At 39.9% G+C, this 15,197-nt stretch overlaps 2 protein-coding genes across 8 annotated transcripts in view; both read right to left on the bottom strand.

Moving 5' to 3' along the window:
- Positions 1 to 512: 512 nt before the first annotated feature.
- kars1 (lysyl-tRNA synthetase 1) lies at positions 513 to 8,139 on the bottom strand. Of its 2 annotated transcripts, XM_024296057.2 has the most exons (15): positions 8,001 to 8,096; positions 7,218 to 7,385; positions 6,807 to 6,951; positions 6,552 to 6,717; positions 6,373 to 6,466; positions 5,540 to 5,726; positions 4,151 to 4,276; positions 3,951 to 4,070; positions 3,709 to 3,871; positions 3,332 to 3,505; positions 3,167 to 3,252; positions 3,007 to 3,092; positions 2,031 to 2,157; positions 1,782 to 1,925; positions 513 to 1,129 (listed from the first exon to the last, which is right to left on the bottom strand). In XM_024296057.2, the coding sequence occupies exons 2-15, from the start codon at positions 7,355 to 7,357 to the stop codon at positions 1,052 to 1,054; spliced, it is 1,836 nt and encodes a 611-aa protein (XP_024151825.1). In that variant the 5' UTR covers positions 7,358 to 7,385; positions 8,001 to 8,096; the 3' UTR covers positions 513 to 1,051. The 2 variants fall into 2 exon arrangements, with proteins under 2 accessions (XP_024151825.1, XP_024151826.1); XM_024296058.2 differs by lacking the exon at positions 7,218 to 7,385 and having other exon boundaries at positions 8,001 to 8,139.
- Positions 8,140 to 8,970: 831 nt separating this feature from the next.
- The window catches only part of nfat5b (nuclear factor of activated T cells 5b), a 33,471-nt gene continuing 27,244 nt past the window's right edge, over positions 8,971 to 15,197 (bottom strand). For 4 of the 6 annotated variants that reach the window (XM_024295868.2, XM_024295870.2, XM_024295872.2 and 1 more), the window contains 2 exons: positions 13,192 to 15,151; positions 8,971 to 12,877 (listed from right to left, as the gene is read on the bottom strand). In XM_024295868.2, coding sequence (XP_024151636.1) covers positions 12,639 to 12,877; positions 13,192 to 15,151 — 2,199 coding nt within the window. In that variant the 3' untranslated portion in view covers positions 8,971 to 12,638. The remainder of the gene's footprint in view (positions 12,878 to 13,191; positions 15,152 to 15,197) is intronic. The other 2 variants (XM_024295869.2, XM_024295871.2) reach the window with 1 other exon arrangement.

Genomic DNA, 15,197 nt, shown 5'->3' with positions numbered 1-15,197 from the left:
CTCGGGGTCCCCCCAGAGGAGCTGGAGGAAGTGGCCGGGGAGAGGGAAGTCTGGGCATCTTTGCTTAGACCCGGTCCCGGATGAAGCGGAGGAAGATGGATGGATGGATGGATGCTTATAATTTTAAATATTTTTTCCTGCGAAATGATTAATAAATGTGTATTTTTAAGTGCAGTTGGCTAAACATGGCAATATCATCGAGTCATACAAAAGTATAACTTAAAACACACGATAAATGAATTAAAGTTGCAACAGAGTTTTCAAGTGAAGTCTTACTGAGACTTTCTTTCACAATGAGTCTTCATACAATGTAGATTAGTGGCTAGATGTAGTGAATATGATGCCTTCAAATGTTGATCATTTAAAGGAGAACACTCCTTTAGATATGTGTGCACTTTGAATACTATTAAAACATATTTCCAACGATGCATTTCCTAATAAAGAAAATAGACTTCAGTGATTTACTGATAGTGTTTCTTTGATGAGCAAATTCATAAGTAAAGAGAATGAAGTTGATTTAAATGCATTTTATTTGGACAAATCCATGTTCGAACATCAGAAAAACAATGACTTGTGGGCGTTTTTGATGGGAAACAACATAGATATGGTATTACATGCAGACCTAGAAAAAAAAAAAAAGGATATACAAAGATGACGTAAAACATCAGAAGAGCCAGAATTATTTTAGAAACCATGGATCCGTGTGTGGGATTTGGTAGCCAATGCCAGGGACTTCTCAAGTATTTCAAAGAATACCATATGAAGGCTTGGACGCAACAGCAGATTTATAAGTTTGTGATTAAAAAAAAAATATTGGCCAGACAGAGGATTAAAATGTTCGATTTAGCCAAAACCACCTGGAGCAAATGTGAGCAGAGAGACGTTCGAAATACAAAAGAAAAACATTTTGTTTACCAGTCAATCAACTAGGAACACGGATTTCTCTGGAGGACCCTGCAGCTTTTCCCCCCACTATCATCAGTATCAGTGAGGTAAAGCCTTCTTCTTCTCCATGACCCCTGCAGAGGAGCACCAGAAGCTGCTACAGGTCTTACAAGGCAGGGGAACTCTCTTGGGGGGCTGTTGGCTTATTATCATCAGGCTTCATGGCTGGAAACAACAATACCTCCTATACAAGAAACAAAAAACAAGAACCTGTTAGTGTGCTGTACAGAAACAAATATAGCATTAAGAGTGACCATTCTAAGCTGTTTATGCATATAATTATACATTTTACAGTGTCTGGAAAGAGACTATAGATCAGAATTCAAATTAAAGCTAACTTTAAATATCGTTTTTATACATTAAAAATCTACGAGCATCTACAAAAAAACAAATAAACAAATTAAATTCAGCTTTTATTCTTTCTGAAACAGCTAAAAAGATATTACAAGATCCTCCCCAAACTACAACAGAATAGCAAAGTACAACGTAATCCACAACAAACTGAAAATAAGAGAACAAAAAAGTCATCTACTAATATCAATTATTTTCAACTGGATAAGTGGGTTGTTTTAAAAAGGGACCAGCTAACCCATTTTTGTCTGATGGTGGCTGTACAGCAGCTCATATTTGAAACGCTGTGAAACGAACAGAAGTCAAAATGCTTCCACTAATCTGTATTTATGTTGTATTTTTGTTGGTTGTTACCAGCAACCTCAGACTGCACCACCTTTACCTTTATTTATCGTCTAAATCTGTGACCATAAAATCGATTCCTGTGCAGTGGAGCTTTAACAAACCTGCTCCTACCTACACCTCATCTCCCTTGACATTTTTACCTTGATGTTATTGGAGTCGGTGAGGAACATGGTGAGGCGGTCGATGCCCATCCCCCAGCCTGCAGTAGGCGGCAGACCGTATTCCAGTGCAGTGCAGAAGGTTTCATCAATGAACATGGCTTCGTCATCGCCTTCAGCTTTGGCCTGCAAACATCAATTATGCACAGACATTTTTTTTCTTAGTCCTGGATGAGCACTATAACAGTCAACAGAGCAAACAAATAAAGCCGGATGAGTCTCCTGGCTCACCTTGGCTTGCTGCTCAAAAAGCTCCCGCTGTCTAATGGGGTCATTCAACTCCGTATAGGCGTTGCAGATTTCCTTCTTCATCACAAAGAGCTCAAAGCGCTCTGTTAGACCTTTCTTGGATCTGTGCCTGTAACATTACAAAAAGTGTCAGTGAGTATCTCCATTTTACAGAAGCTGAAAATGGCATTTTTTTAACCGTTTTCTCGTGATAATGAGAAAGTGGATCTCGTTATCGCGAGAAAACGTGTTTTTTTTTGTAATAACAAGATAATGAAGAACACACTATAGTGTCCCACTCTCCCTTTTCCACTCTAAGACGCCTAGACTTTACCTGATTAAGTCTCTTTATTTTGTGGTTAAAAACAAAAATAGAAGAAAACACTCCACTAAAGCTGTTTTTTTAGTCTAATTTTTGATTTAATAGAACTGACAGAACCCACGACTCTGTGGTGCGTTCACTGAGCTCCAGACATTAGCAGACTCAAACAGCCCAACTCTGTCTGCTACAATATAATTTTGTTATTTTTCTACAGTCCACAGCAAAAACGAACATGATTAAATTAGTCAATAATACATTGATCAGTTCTTTGGTGTTTGATAGGGAGAGGGGCTCATTGGTTCTGTCCCTTAACCTGGTGTCAGGGGCTTTAGGTAAAATCAAGGAAGGGGGATGTTGCATGGAATGAAATTAAGCCGTTTGAGGAGCGTTGATCCACTAATAAATCAAAAATAGACAAAAAAAAAACAAAACTTTTGGAATGTTTTCATCTTCTGTTTTTGTTTTTAACCACAAAATAACTAGAAACAGGTTAAGTCTCAGTGAAAAAACAAAATTAGTTTTCTTGTGTTAATAAGAAACTGAATCTCGTTATCACAAGAAAATGGTCAAAATAAAAAACTCGGGCAGGCCGTTTTTGGCTTTTCTACCATGAAACATGACTTAAAAAAATAAACATCAAGAAATCATTTTTTTTACCATTTTGCCAGAGGGCTCATGATTTGTGGATGGTCAATGATGAATGTTGGGTTGATACATGTGACCTCAAGGAAATCTCCAACCAACTATCAAAGATACAAATATACATAATTAAAAAAATAGTACTTGAGAACAAAAAAACAGTTGATGGTGATGGTACCTTGTCCAGAAGGCGGGCAGTGGTTCTTGGTGGAGGACATTCAACTCCTTTTTGGACACACAGGTCATCAAAGAACTTACGAGTCTCTAAGAAATAAAAAAAACCAATATGAAGTCATTGACACAATGATTGTAAATCAGTTGAACAAAATGGGCTAATCTTTACCATCAGAGTCATAGCTGTCAGTCGGAGGGAATTTCACCCCCATGACTTTCTCCAAGTCGTGCGTCATGCTGACTCTCCTGAACGGTGGAGTGAAGTCAATCTCGTAGGCTTGTCCCTCTGGACCGTCAGGGTGATAGGTCACCTTGTACCCCCCAGTGATGTGCTTCACCATTCCTGACACAACCAGTGAATCAGAGTTTCAACGTCAAACGTATAAGTGACAATGTCACAATAACCTAGAGATAAAGGCATCATCGATGTCTCCGGGCGCCGTTGTCACTCATCAATGACACTCATGTGCCTTTAAAACTCCAAAATCTTTTGTCAAAAATTAACAGCAAAATGCTTGGTGACCATTTGGCTAAAATGTTTCTCACCTGATAGCAGTTTTTCTGTGATCTCCATCAAATCACTGTAGTCCGCATACGCCATGTAGAATTCGCAGGTGGTGAACTCTGGATTATGCGTCAGGTCAATGCCTTCATTCCTGAACTGACGACCAACTTCATACACTCTGTCTATTCCACCAACCACAAGCATCTTGAGGGAAAATTAACATTCATACGTAAGATATTATTTACTAAATTCTTTGAAAACGGACACTTTAAAAGCAGCAGACCTTATGGTAGAGCTCAGGGGCGACCCTCATGTAGAGTTTCATGTCCAGCTCGTTGTGGTGCGTGATGAAAGGTCGGGCCACCGCTCCGCCCGGAATAATGTTCATCATTGGTGTTTCGATCTGTTTCACACAAAAACAAATGTGTTTCGGTCATTTTATTGCTACAGTTTGTTTGATATCTTGAGGGTTAAACTGGTTACCTCCAAAAATCCCATCTGGTCCAGAAAGCTGCGCAGGTATGTGATGATTTTGGCGCGAATAATAAACTTCTGTCTCACAAAGTCATTGAGGATCAGATCCAGGTAGCGCTGGCGGAACCTCGTTTCCTGCAGGAGAAGCATTTTATGAGTACGGATGTCCCTATTAAAGATTTGTTGATCCTGATTCCATTCAGAGAAATTTAAATTGTACATGCACCGTTCATGAATTTCAATTTCACCTTATAAAAGATAAAAAGTTCAAGGTCTCAGGTAAGCTATGTGCTAGCACAAAAAAAGACAATTGGCTCACAAGCTATGGGGTTCATGATCCCTGCACTAAAATCATTGTCTAAACTTCCCATAGAAATAGTAAGCAAAACATATTTTTATGAATATATTGCAGTAAAATATTTTACAATATTCTTCTTCCATTAGTTTGCAAAAGTGACTTATGTGGTAGCCAGGGTGCAGCACCCCAATCATGTCTTTAGCTCCATCCTCTTCAACAGAAGGATGCTCTGTAAGTGTTACAGCCGTCTTTGGTGTGCGTTAATGGATGCGCGCTGACAGTTCAACCAGTTACACATTTTCACACTGAATCACAGCACTGTGACCAATCAGGTACTCAGGTTTGGTGCTGACGTTTGGGTAGGGTTCGCTTCAAAATACGGAAGTACCAACTGTTGCAAACATGATCACAAAGGAGACATAATAATTGCAGTTTGTGCCAGGTTGAATTCATATGACTCCACGATGGACATTTATAGGAACAGAGCTGTGAAAACAAAAAAATCTGGAGATTTGTGGGATTTGCACTGCTTTAACTTTGTGCACCGACCTCCTTCCTTTTGTAGGAGGCGCACGAGTGCTAAATAAATAGATAAAAAAGGAGAATCTGTCGCTACTTGTGTGTGCGTGGTGCTGGTCCGGTACGTTCACCGCTGTCTGGATGCGCGTTTATAAAACTCCATAGAGCGCAATCTTGAACGCACCACACACGGCCAGTGAATGTAGGATTAAACACTATGATCCCAATGACTTTGTGGTTAGTGGTTATTATAATCATTTAAAATGACAAAGGAAGTAAAAATATTCTGGCACCATTTTGAAAATCTGTACCTGAAGCAGAAGATGGAGTAATTTATTGTCTTTTTAAAAATTTAACCATATAATCCATTTCTGTATGTAATTACTATTGGTATAACTCTGCTAGTATATTCTCATTTATGATTTTTTATTATTGATTTATGATTGTACTTTGGATTTTTAGGGTGTGTACACTAAAAGTGTCAGTCTAATCTTTGTGAGAGATCTACAACAGATGACTGTTAGTTCAGATAATTAGAAATATGTGGGTGAACTTCTACTAATACTGTGAGGAAAATGTACCTTGTCTTTGAGGCCATAGTGGAGGTGGGGCAACATGTGCAAACATGGCGACAACAGGGTCATCTCAATAGGAATGATGCTAAGCTCCCCTTTCTTTGTCTTGCCTGGGTTTCCACGAACGCCAATGATGTCACCACGCCGCAATTTGTGGTTGATGGCTGCAAAGGCCTCCTCGGACTTGTAGTTCCTGAGAGAAGAAGAAAAGAGGATAGAAAAATGCTAATAATCTTCAAAGATAAAAAAGACCAAGCATTTTTAGCATTTTTAGCATGTTTTTATGACATTTTTTCATGATGGAGGACATGTGTATAAACTAAATTAAGATTAAGATTGCATTTCTGGGTTTTTCTGTATCAAAAATTGTTGTGCATCAGGAGCACACAAAAAAAAAATGTTTGAAAAAGTCCTGTAGATGGGGGTAGAAGCTACTATTGGGAGGCCACAAGTTCTCTGTTCTTCTCCATTGTGATGTAGACGTATACGTTAATGTACATCTTTGATTTCCCCATCTGAGCCGGCTTCTATCTTAAAACTGTAAAGCTGCATAGCTCCATTATTCCTTGCAATTTTTGCTGCACCTATAATGTTAGGTTGGGATTTTAGTGGAAGAGCGTGTAAATAGATGGATGACGAGAAGTAGAGGTGGGTTTACTCTGCACCAATGCAAATGTTTAATGAATTTCTGTAGTTGTGCAAAGACTATGTCCTCAAAAGTCCCCCAGCTTTTAAAGTCTACTAAATTCTGCCAAAAAAAATGGCAAAATCATAATTAAAAGACCACCGGGACAACTTTTAATAAAAGTGAGACTTTAATCGTGGTTGTGATTGAATACCTCGAGTTTGCCATGACTTGCAGCTTGACGCCTTCCCCCCGTAAATCATAGAAAAGCAGCTTGGCACCAGAAGCCCTCTTGGCATGGATGCGACCTGTCAGATATGGTCAAAGTTGAACAAAAGGTCTGCCACTGGACAAATTTAACTCATAGTAGTCATGCGTAAACATCTGTGGTACCTGACAGGTTGAGGACTACATTGGTGAGCTGGTCTCCAGGCTGTAAATGATTGTATTTTTCAATGAACTCCGTAAGAGACAAGTCTACATGGTACTTGTGTGGGTATGGGTCTTCTGCTGTTCCCTTCAGCTCCTGTATGGCCTGGGTACGGATCTTGTAGTATTGCTGAGATAAAAGGAAACAAGTTAGTCCTGAATGTTGATAGATAATTAAATTAAAAGGAAGTGCAAGTGCTGACTATCCTGAACTCTCACATTGGGGTCAAGTGTTTCTTCATCCAACCCACAAGCATTTTGAGCTCCCTGATCATTGGATTCCTTCTTGGTTTCCTCATGCTCTTTGACTTTGGCTTCTTTCTCGGCCGCCTTCTTCTCTGCTTTCATTCGCCTCTTCAGCTCACTGGTGAGGAAGAAAAGAAGAAACTCATAATGAGTGACATGTTAACAATTTGTGATATTTTTAGCAAGACAAATAGTAACCTAGTGAGTGTTCCAGAATGAATAAATGAACACAACCACATTGCAATCTCCCACATCTAGACACTGCTGTGAAAAAAATAAAAACTGATAAAATAACAACACCACCACAATGGCCAAACAGACACAGATCTTCTCTGGTGACAAAAAGTTGGCTGTTTTTCACACAGGAACGGAAAAGCCACCAACCTTTTGTCACCTTTCCAACGATTCCCAAGAAACTGAGATGAGACTGCAGCAGTATATGGCGGGGGACATTTTAACCACTGTCCCCTGACCCCAAAGGCCTGGCACACCTGCAGTCTGGCTACCCTGACCAGAGACAGCATGCTGAGCTATGACAGTCAGGAGACAGACCTAAGAAACAGACATACGTACAAACACACTGTAGACCATCACAGGCTGTCTGGACCACAGGAGAAAGCTGTTTATTTATAGGATTAAACAATTATCAGCTAATGACCATTTTTGCTAGCTTTCGTTTTTCAAACGAAACAAAGCATACATTAAGTAGTCACAATACTTTTCAAATGATTGAATGGCGAATCACCACATGATACAAAACAACAATTAATAATAGTTTTTGCGTAAACCAATATTTACAACAGTGGTTAAAAAAGGGGGAAAGTGCGCTATAATGTGTTAGCTAGCACAGCTAAGAATATTAGATTTCATGTACTCTGGGTGCTGTAGTCAACCAAGCAGCGCTTAAAGTTGGTTTGGCTGATGAAATAAACTACAAGATCCGACAGGATAAACGAACTGAATTATGGGACGTGTAGTGATCTAGAGTCCCTCCATATGGGACCTTACAGTTCGCTTTCATCATTTGACTCATGCACTTGACCCGATCTTTTCGCTGGCTTTGCTAAAACGGTCATATCGGTCACCGGAGCACCGGCTGTGGTCCTACAGCCGCTGCGAACGGGACGGCGGGGAAAGAAAAGCGATTTATAGAATGAAGAAACTCACTTTTTGCTGAGTTTTCCTTCGTCCACCGCTGTCACGTCAGCCATGTTCTTGATGCTGCGCTCGGAAAGGGCAAATGACGCATGCGCAACAAGCACATGAGGTTAATGGTGCGTTTGCGGACCGTGGGAACTTCTCACAAGAAGTAAATAGCGATTTTGGTGGAAGAAAATAAAAATAATAATAAAAATAGCAATAATATTGGTTAAGAGTGTTGATTGAAAGTACGCGTGATAGAAAAAAAATCACCCTTTGCATCAACGATTGTTGCACCAAGGCTGAAGAAGTGCCTATAAAGTTATAAAATCATTTTGGAACATGATCTTTCTCAGATTCAGATTCATAATAAAGTCATTGTAAAAACAACATACCACAAAAGCAGTCAACCAGCTCTCTGTGCTCTTATCCTGCTTGACACAACAAACCAATCTGTACTGCAGAGTAACCAGAGTATTTATGGAGATGGCAGTACTTGGCAATGTGCTGAAGAAAAAAGGCATAGGCTGCAGCACACAAGAGCTATGAATGAAACTGATAAGTCTGATTTACAAAAGTAGTAAATGAAATAAAATAATGTAATAAATAAAACTTTTAAAAAAGCTGACATTGAAGCCTAGTATTTTCAGAACCTGTTTTTTTTTTAGTTCCCATGTAAATCTTTCCAGCAAATAAGTCTATAGTAGTTTTAAAATATTACTGAAAAAAATCTCTCTCCCTCTTTTTTATTTTCTTCAACGGTCAAAATAACTAACAATAAATTGCTCATTAATTTCTCTTTTGTTGTTTAAATTATACATTTCGCATTCAAAGAAACTATGAATAGTACTAAGGAAGTATTGGCTTATGCAGCCAAATTATACGATCCTTTAATGCTATAACAGGAAGTTGATGCTCTTCTGGGTCACACAGACACGCAAGCACATATCTTCCTCACACACCACAGCTTGCATTGGAAACAAGAAATAAAACTCAATTTAACTTTAGATATACTAGTTTAATTAAAGATTGCAGAAAGTTTACAGACATTTTGACAGGAAATTCCAACCACAGCCAAGTTTACAAACTGCATATAAAGTTTTTTTTTAATTGCTTTTATTATAATTTTACAGTTGGTAAAAAAGAAAAAAAAACCTTTCAAATATGTGTTTTTATGTCTTCCAAAGGAAAAAAAAATATTTGAAAAAAGACATTTTAAGCATGAGCATCATATTCTCCCAAGAACCAACATGAAGGAAAAGGAAAAATACCTATTTGGCTTAGTCATTATGCTGAAAACAGTGAGGCTCTTTAAAAAAAAATCTTAAAAATGACAAAGTATATCACCTGCATAGCAGTTTTGGAAAAACAACAGTTTTCATCTACATTAAATAACATACACGCTAAAGACACTAGAAGACAAACCGATTAGATCCATTAAAAACAATAACTAACATTTATTTACCCACCTAAACCTCATCTTTGCAGCTACCATTATTCAGCAGTTAAAGCACACTTGCTGCATAAAGGCCTAAAACATTCCAGTTGATGATTGCTGACACACCTAGCATGTCCGTGTGCCCAAAACATCATTCTAGCAACAAACTATGCTGGTACCATATTAGCTGAGAATGTTAAAAAAAAGCAATAATTGCAATCAACAGAAAAAATATGAGAACTTGTACAAAATCTCTCTCTTTTCCTCACAGTTTTGTCAATAAATTGAGTCATTCATCTCCAATCTCCACTTGCTCTGTACATAAATACACAGATGAGGACACTGTAACTTCAAAACATAATTACCTCCCCATTAAGTGCGTCACCAAAAATAAAATAAGAAAAAAATCTACAAATAGATTTCCACATTTCCCACATTTAATCACATTGAGCTTTAAAAAATACTGGAATCTGTTGGTTTGACAGTGTGGAGCTATTTTACTGCTAACATTGGGTCAAGAAGGTCACATTATTGTGGTATATCTACAGAAATAACTGTGCACATTCATTTGCAATTGATTCATATCGTACGTCATTATGCAATCTCCACAAAACATCATATCTTCCCACAAAAAAAAAATTAAAAAAAATGTATGAACAGGTCTAGTAACAGCTGCAAAATCGTGGGGCTACAAGTAGATTCCACAACATGAGACAGTGAGATTTAAGAAAGAAAAAAAAATTGCAATTAGAATTCATTTAAATGGAAAAAAAGAGCTGCGAACAAGTAAAAACTTTCATAGAAAAAAAAAATCAAAACATAAAAACTTTAAATCAGACTGCAAATTGCATTTAATGAGTGAGTAAACAGTGTATTTTTAGTAGGCCTTTCCTGGAAGATTCTCAGCCATAAACGGATTTGACGCAACAGAATTGAAGCACAACGATGCTACATTCATTTTAGTTATAACAGGAGGATGCAGCCACTGCATAGGTGACCTGGTCCCATGGCAGGGGCCTACCAGGGGGAGAGGTGAGGAAAGAAACCAGCAGTTGAAGAGGAGCAGAGCTAGAAACATCACTATAATTCAATGATTATGGGAAAAAATTTGGTGGGGAAAAAAAGAAAAAGAGAAACATTGCACAAATAAATTAGATACGGTTCTCAAAAAAAAAAAAAAAAAAAAAAAAAAGAGCATAGGCACTTTTAATGATAAAAAAAGGAAATTTACATTTCTCTATTCAAAAACTTCTTCTACAAACAAATAATATAAATCATAAATACTAAACACAGGAAACGTTTGTTTTTTCTTTTTCATAAGTGTCAGATAGCTCTCCTCTCAAAAGTCAGGTTTCCTTCAGGAGCTGGGTCCCATTGAAAACAAACAAACAAAAAACACTCAGACTGTCCAGGCTGCACACACAATCTGTCATCACAAATGTCAGCTTTACAAAATTCTCTTTATAAAGCAAAAACCGTGTGTCTATAAAGTGAATATAAACTGTAACGGTGTTAATGTATTTCTAAGAAACATTGCAAATATTATACCAGTAAAAGGCAAACACAGAGTTTATTTCTTTTACCATCAGAGACCAGCCCTGTGTTTATGCACTCACACACACTCACACACAATGGAACAACACGTCACACATAGTTTTGCTTTGCTAAAAAAACAAAAAAAACCAAAGAACCAACTGCACACAAACACAGGAAACAAACACTTTCAAGAGGCTAAAAGATAAAAAAAAATGTTAACTGCAAATCAAAAATTGAGCCATAAAACTGGCCTGGTATTAGGATTTACAAAAAGCAAAACTTGAGTCAAAATTTGGTCTTCATCCTGGCTGGCTAGTAGCTGATGAGAGCCTTTTATCTGTCAAACTTTAACATGTAAAATGAGCTCTTCTCCTGCCTGAGAACACCTGGACGACAGGTAGAGTTACAGCCAAACAGCTTGTTGCTTCTCCTCTTCAAATCCTTCACATTTATAAAACCAGTAAGATGGCTTTTTGTCTTTTTGCTGCTGGATAAGGAATACCTTTCCAGTTCACACGTGCCTGACAGTGATGCCAAAGAAGTGACAGAAAAAAGATAATTTAACTGTAATGACAAAACAAAAAAATATACTACCGAATGAGTAAGATCTCCTAATAACCCTGCACCACATTTTAAAAACAAGTGTTTTAGACTCAATGAAAATGATGTTACATTTTTCAGAGTCCAGTATTACAACGATATTAAAAAAAAAAAAAAAAGGGGGGTGGGGTAACAACGATCACAATCGTGGCGCTTGGTTTTATTTGTTTTAAACAAAGTCTTACAATAAAATTCATCTTAGTGATACATTGACTGAAAAATTTCACTATACCTATGTAATAATATCACATCTGATTGTCTTAAATGTCTGTTTATGTACAATAAAACTCTTCAATGTGGTGCAAAAACTGGGATTTTAGAGGTCTGAGAGGAAAATAGACACCATCTCTACAAAAATATCCAACAATTTTCAATCCAAGTTATTCAGGTTACATCAGACCATTTTTTAGCCAAAGTTGTAGAAAAATATTTGTAGATTTCTAAACTTTTATGTAGCACTACATCAGTAATAAACCTGCCTTATGCATTCACACTTTTCAGTTATGCATTGAAACTGGAATAATAAAAAAGTTTAAACCTTTTCTGATAAGTTTTTACTGTTCTTCAACTGCATGTTTGTTTGCATCCTGCTAACCTCCCTGGACCTTTTTCAACCCGTTTCCACCATGTCTACTTACAGTTCACCCACCCAAACCTTCAAGCTCACCTGCACACTCCATCCTCAGCACAAACACACGATGGGCCTCGAGTTAGCTGGATAGTTTATCGCAGAAAGATAGAAGCCTCTCCTGGAGTATGCATCTATTTTGGTATGAGTTTTTAATCACGGGGAGTGAGTCTGTCATCAGATGAATTATTTTCATGGTCACCCTGTGCAGCCAAAGACTTCTGATATCATTTCTAGAGCTGAACATATCCTGTTTGTCTGCTATGTGGCCAAAGAGTCAGATCTCTTTCTGTGGACACTTCCTCCCGGTTCATTACAAAAACAGAAAAACATTAGGTGATTAAATACAAGACACATGTTTACCTGCATGTTCATCTTATCACATACAGTCTGAAGATATTTTTTCTTTGGGAATTTCAAAATAATTTCAAATATTTACAGTAAAAAACTATAGTTGAATCTGTTAAAATGACCGTGTCAAGTTGTTGCTGGACTCCTGCAGGCTGACCAGTAGGTCATCGATCTTCTCCATGTTCTGGGAGGCTGACATGCTGCTCTGCACAGTCACAGGCTGAGAAAGGGTCTGGCTGAGCAGTGACTGAATGCGGGCATCACTCTCTCGCTGGTTCTGACCGGATTGGCTGATAGCTATTATCTGATCTGTGAGTGTGTTCCCAGGAGTGTTCATCAACTGGTCACATTCTGGAGGAATGCAAAAGGAGAGGACGGGGTGAGTTAACAAGCAAGAAATTCAAGATAGTTATATCAGTAAGAGCGCGTAGAATTAGCCTAAAGCTAAGGTCAAAAAGGGTCAAAGAAGAGAAAAGAGAAAAAAATTTGAAGATTTCTACTTAAATGAGGCTCTGAAAGCTGTAATTCCTCATTTTTTAAAGCAATTATCGTTTTTAAGAAGGCAATCATTTTTAAACAAATGAGAGCTGAGTAATGCTAGTGAACTTGATTGATACTCAGCGTTCATTCATATTGAGCGTGTAGCCGGATGATGAGTTTCTTACCATTCTGAATACTGAAAAGGAACAGGCCCGGCTGCTGAGTTTGGCTGGGCGGATTCACAGCGTTTTGAAACAGAGTTCCTGGTTGTTGGACTGGAGAGGAAGTCGTCGTTTGGAGGTTTGCTACACCGTTCTGTGAGGCAAACATGGCCGTCTGTGCAAGCTCCTGAGCGGCCAGTTCCCCTTGCAGCGACGGGATGTTGGACTGCGGCATGAAGAGGCCCACGGGTGGCTCCTGTTGGTTGTTGGGGCTGCCTCCCAGCTGCATGGGCTGCTGCTCCTGAAACAGGACTTGCTGTTGGGGATCTGCTGGATTCCCTAAAGACATGGGCTCCGGACCGTTCTGTTGACTCACTGTCACCATGCTGGATTGGGAAAATGGTAGAGAGGGGTTTTGGGACTTTTGTGGCTCCAAACTGCTGCTGGTAAGGGGTGGCATCTGGCCTTGGTTGGTGAACATGATGTTGGAGGGTGGAGGCTGTGGGGACAAACCATTGCTGCAAAACAGCAACCCTGCCTGCTGCTGCTGCTGCTGCTGGCCTGGTGAGAGGGTGCTGGGAGACGAATGCGGGGAAATAGACTGAAACAGACCGGATTGCTGGGCGGGCTGTGGGAGAGTCTGATGCTGGGAAGCCTGCTGCTGCTCCAGTGGGCTTCTTGGTTGGATGGCGGACATCGGGGACTGCGTCTGAAATACAGGTTGTTGCTCTGGTGAGGAGGATTGCAGGGCAGTGAGGAAGGCCAGCTGCTGCTGTTGTTGAGGAGAACTATTGGTTGAAAGCTGGGTGGGAAGGGAGGTCTGAGGGAGGAACAGTCCAGAGGTAGCAGGCTGCTGCTCTTGAGACTGCAGCACTGTCATGGTGCTCTGGAAAAGAGCAGCCTGGACCTGCTCCTGAGAGGCCTTCTGATAAAGAGCCCCCTGTGGATCTTGAGTTTCAGCCATAGAAGTGGGATTGTGGAACATGGATGGGGATGAATGAGAGGGCGTCTGCTGGAGAAAGCCGGTCTGCATGGAGCAGAGGTCGTTTGCCTGCTGAAAAAGAGCTGCCTGTTGTTGCTCAGACTGATTCTGTTGCTGCTGCTGCTCCGACTGGAAAAGTGATCCCTGGTTCGTCACCACCGTTTGAGGGGTGTCTGCGGTTTTGCCTTGTGAGGCGTCCTGAAACATCCCACACTGCATCTGGATCTGAGTCTGCAAAATCTGCTGCTGTAAATTCTCCAAAACCTGCTGCTGCTGAATCTGCTGTTGCTGAATCTGTTGCTGCTGAATTTGCTGGTTTTGGATCTGTTGCTGCTGGATTTGTTGCTGCTGCATTTGCTGCTGTTGAATTTGCTGGTTTTGGATCTGCTGTTGCTGGATCTGTTGCTGCTGCCTTTGCTGGTTTTGCATCTGTTGCTGCTGCATTTGCTGGTTTTGGATCTGGTGTTGCTGGATCTGTTGCTGCTGAATCTGTTGGTTTTGGATCTGCTGTTGGTGCTGCATGTGCTGTTGCTGCTGCTGTTTCGCTATGGAGTTGTCAGACTGAAGCGGCAAACTACAGTATCCCTTAGCTTTAAGCTGTCGCACCGCCTCCTCCAGCTGAGCTACCTCATCCTGAGGAAACAGCGGCGGCAGCTGCTGCTGCTGTTGCTGCTGCTGGGATGTGGGTTCAGCACAGAGTCTCCCCACAGCTTCAGAGCTACCGACTGACCTGTCCTGTCTCAAACTATCTCTGGTCTCCACAAGGAACTGCTGTGAGGCCGGAGGGAGAAGCGACTCTGCAGATAGAGAGAATGCACAACTTGGAGCAATGTCCTGCTTCTGGATGGTGCTTAAAGGCTCAGGGTTGGTGTAAGCAGCTGCCTTGCTTGTATCCGGTTCACTGGCTGAATGAGTAAGGTTACTACTAAATGCTATGCTTTTGTTGAGTTGTCCAGCTGTCATTTCTGAATTCTGCTGAGGTGGACAAAGATCACCACTCTGCTGAAGAAGCATGAAATAGAGGATAAAATCTGTAAAATCACTGGCA

This window comes from Oryzias melastigma, linkage group LG3 (genome assembly GCF_002922805.2).
Source record: "Oryzias melastigma strain HK-1 linkage group LG3, ASM292280v2, whole genome shotgun sequence".
In the NCBI taxonomy this organism is placed as follows: Eukaryota; Metazoa; Chordata; class Actinopteri; order Beloniformes; family Adrianichthyidae; genus Oryzias; species Oryzias melastigma.
The sequence above is the reverse complement of the archived record's forward strand: the minus strand, read 5'-3'. Positions and strand labels throughout refer to the sequence as shown.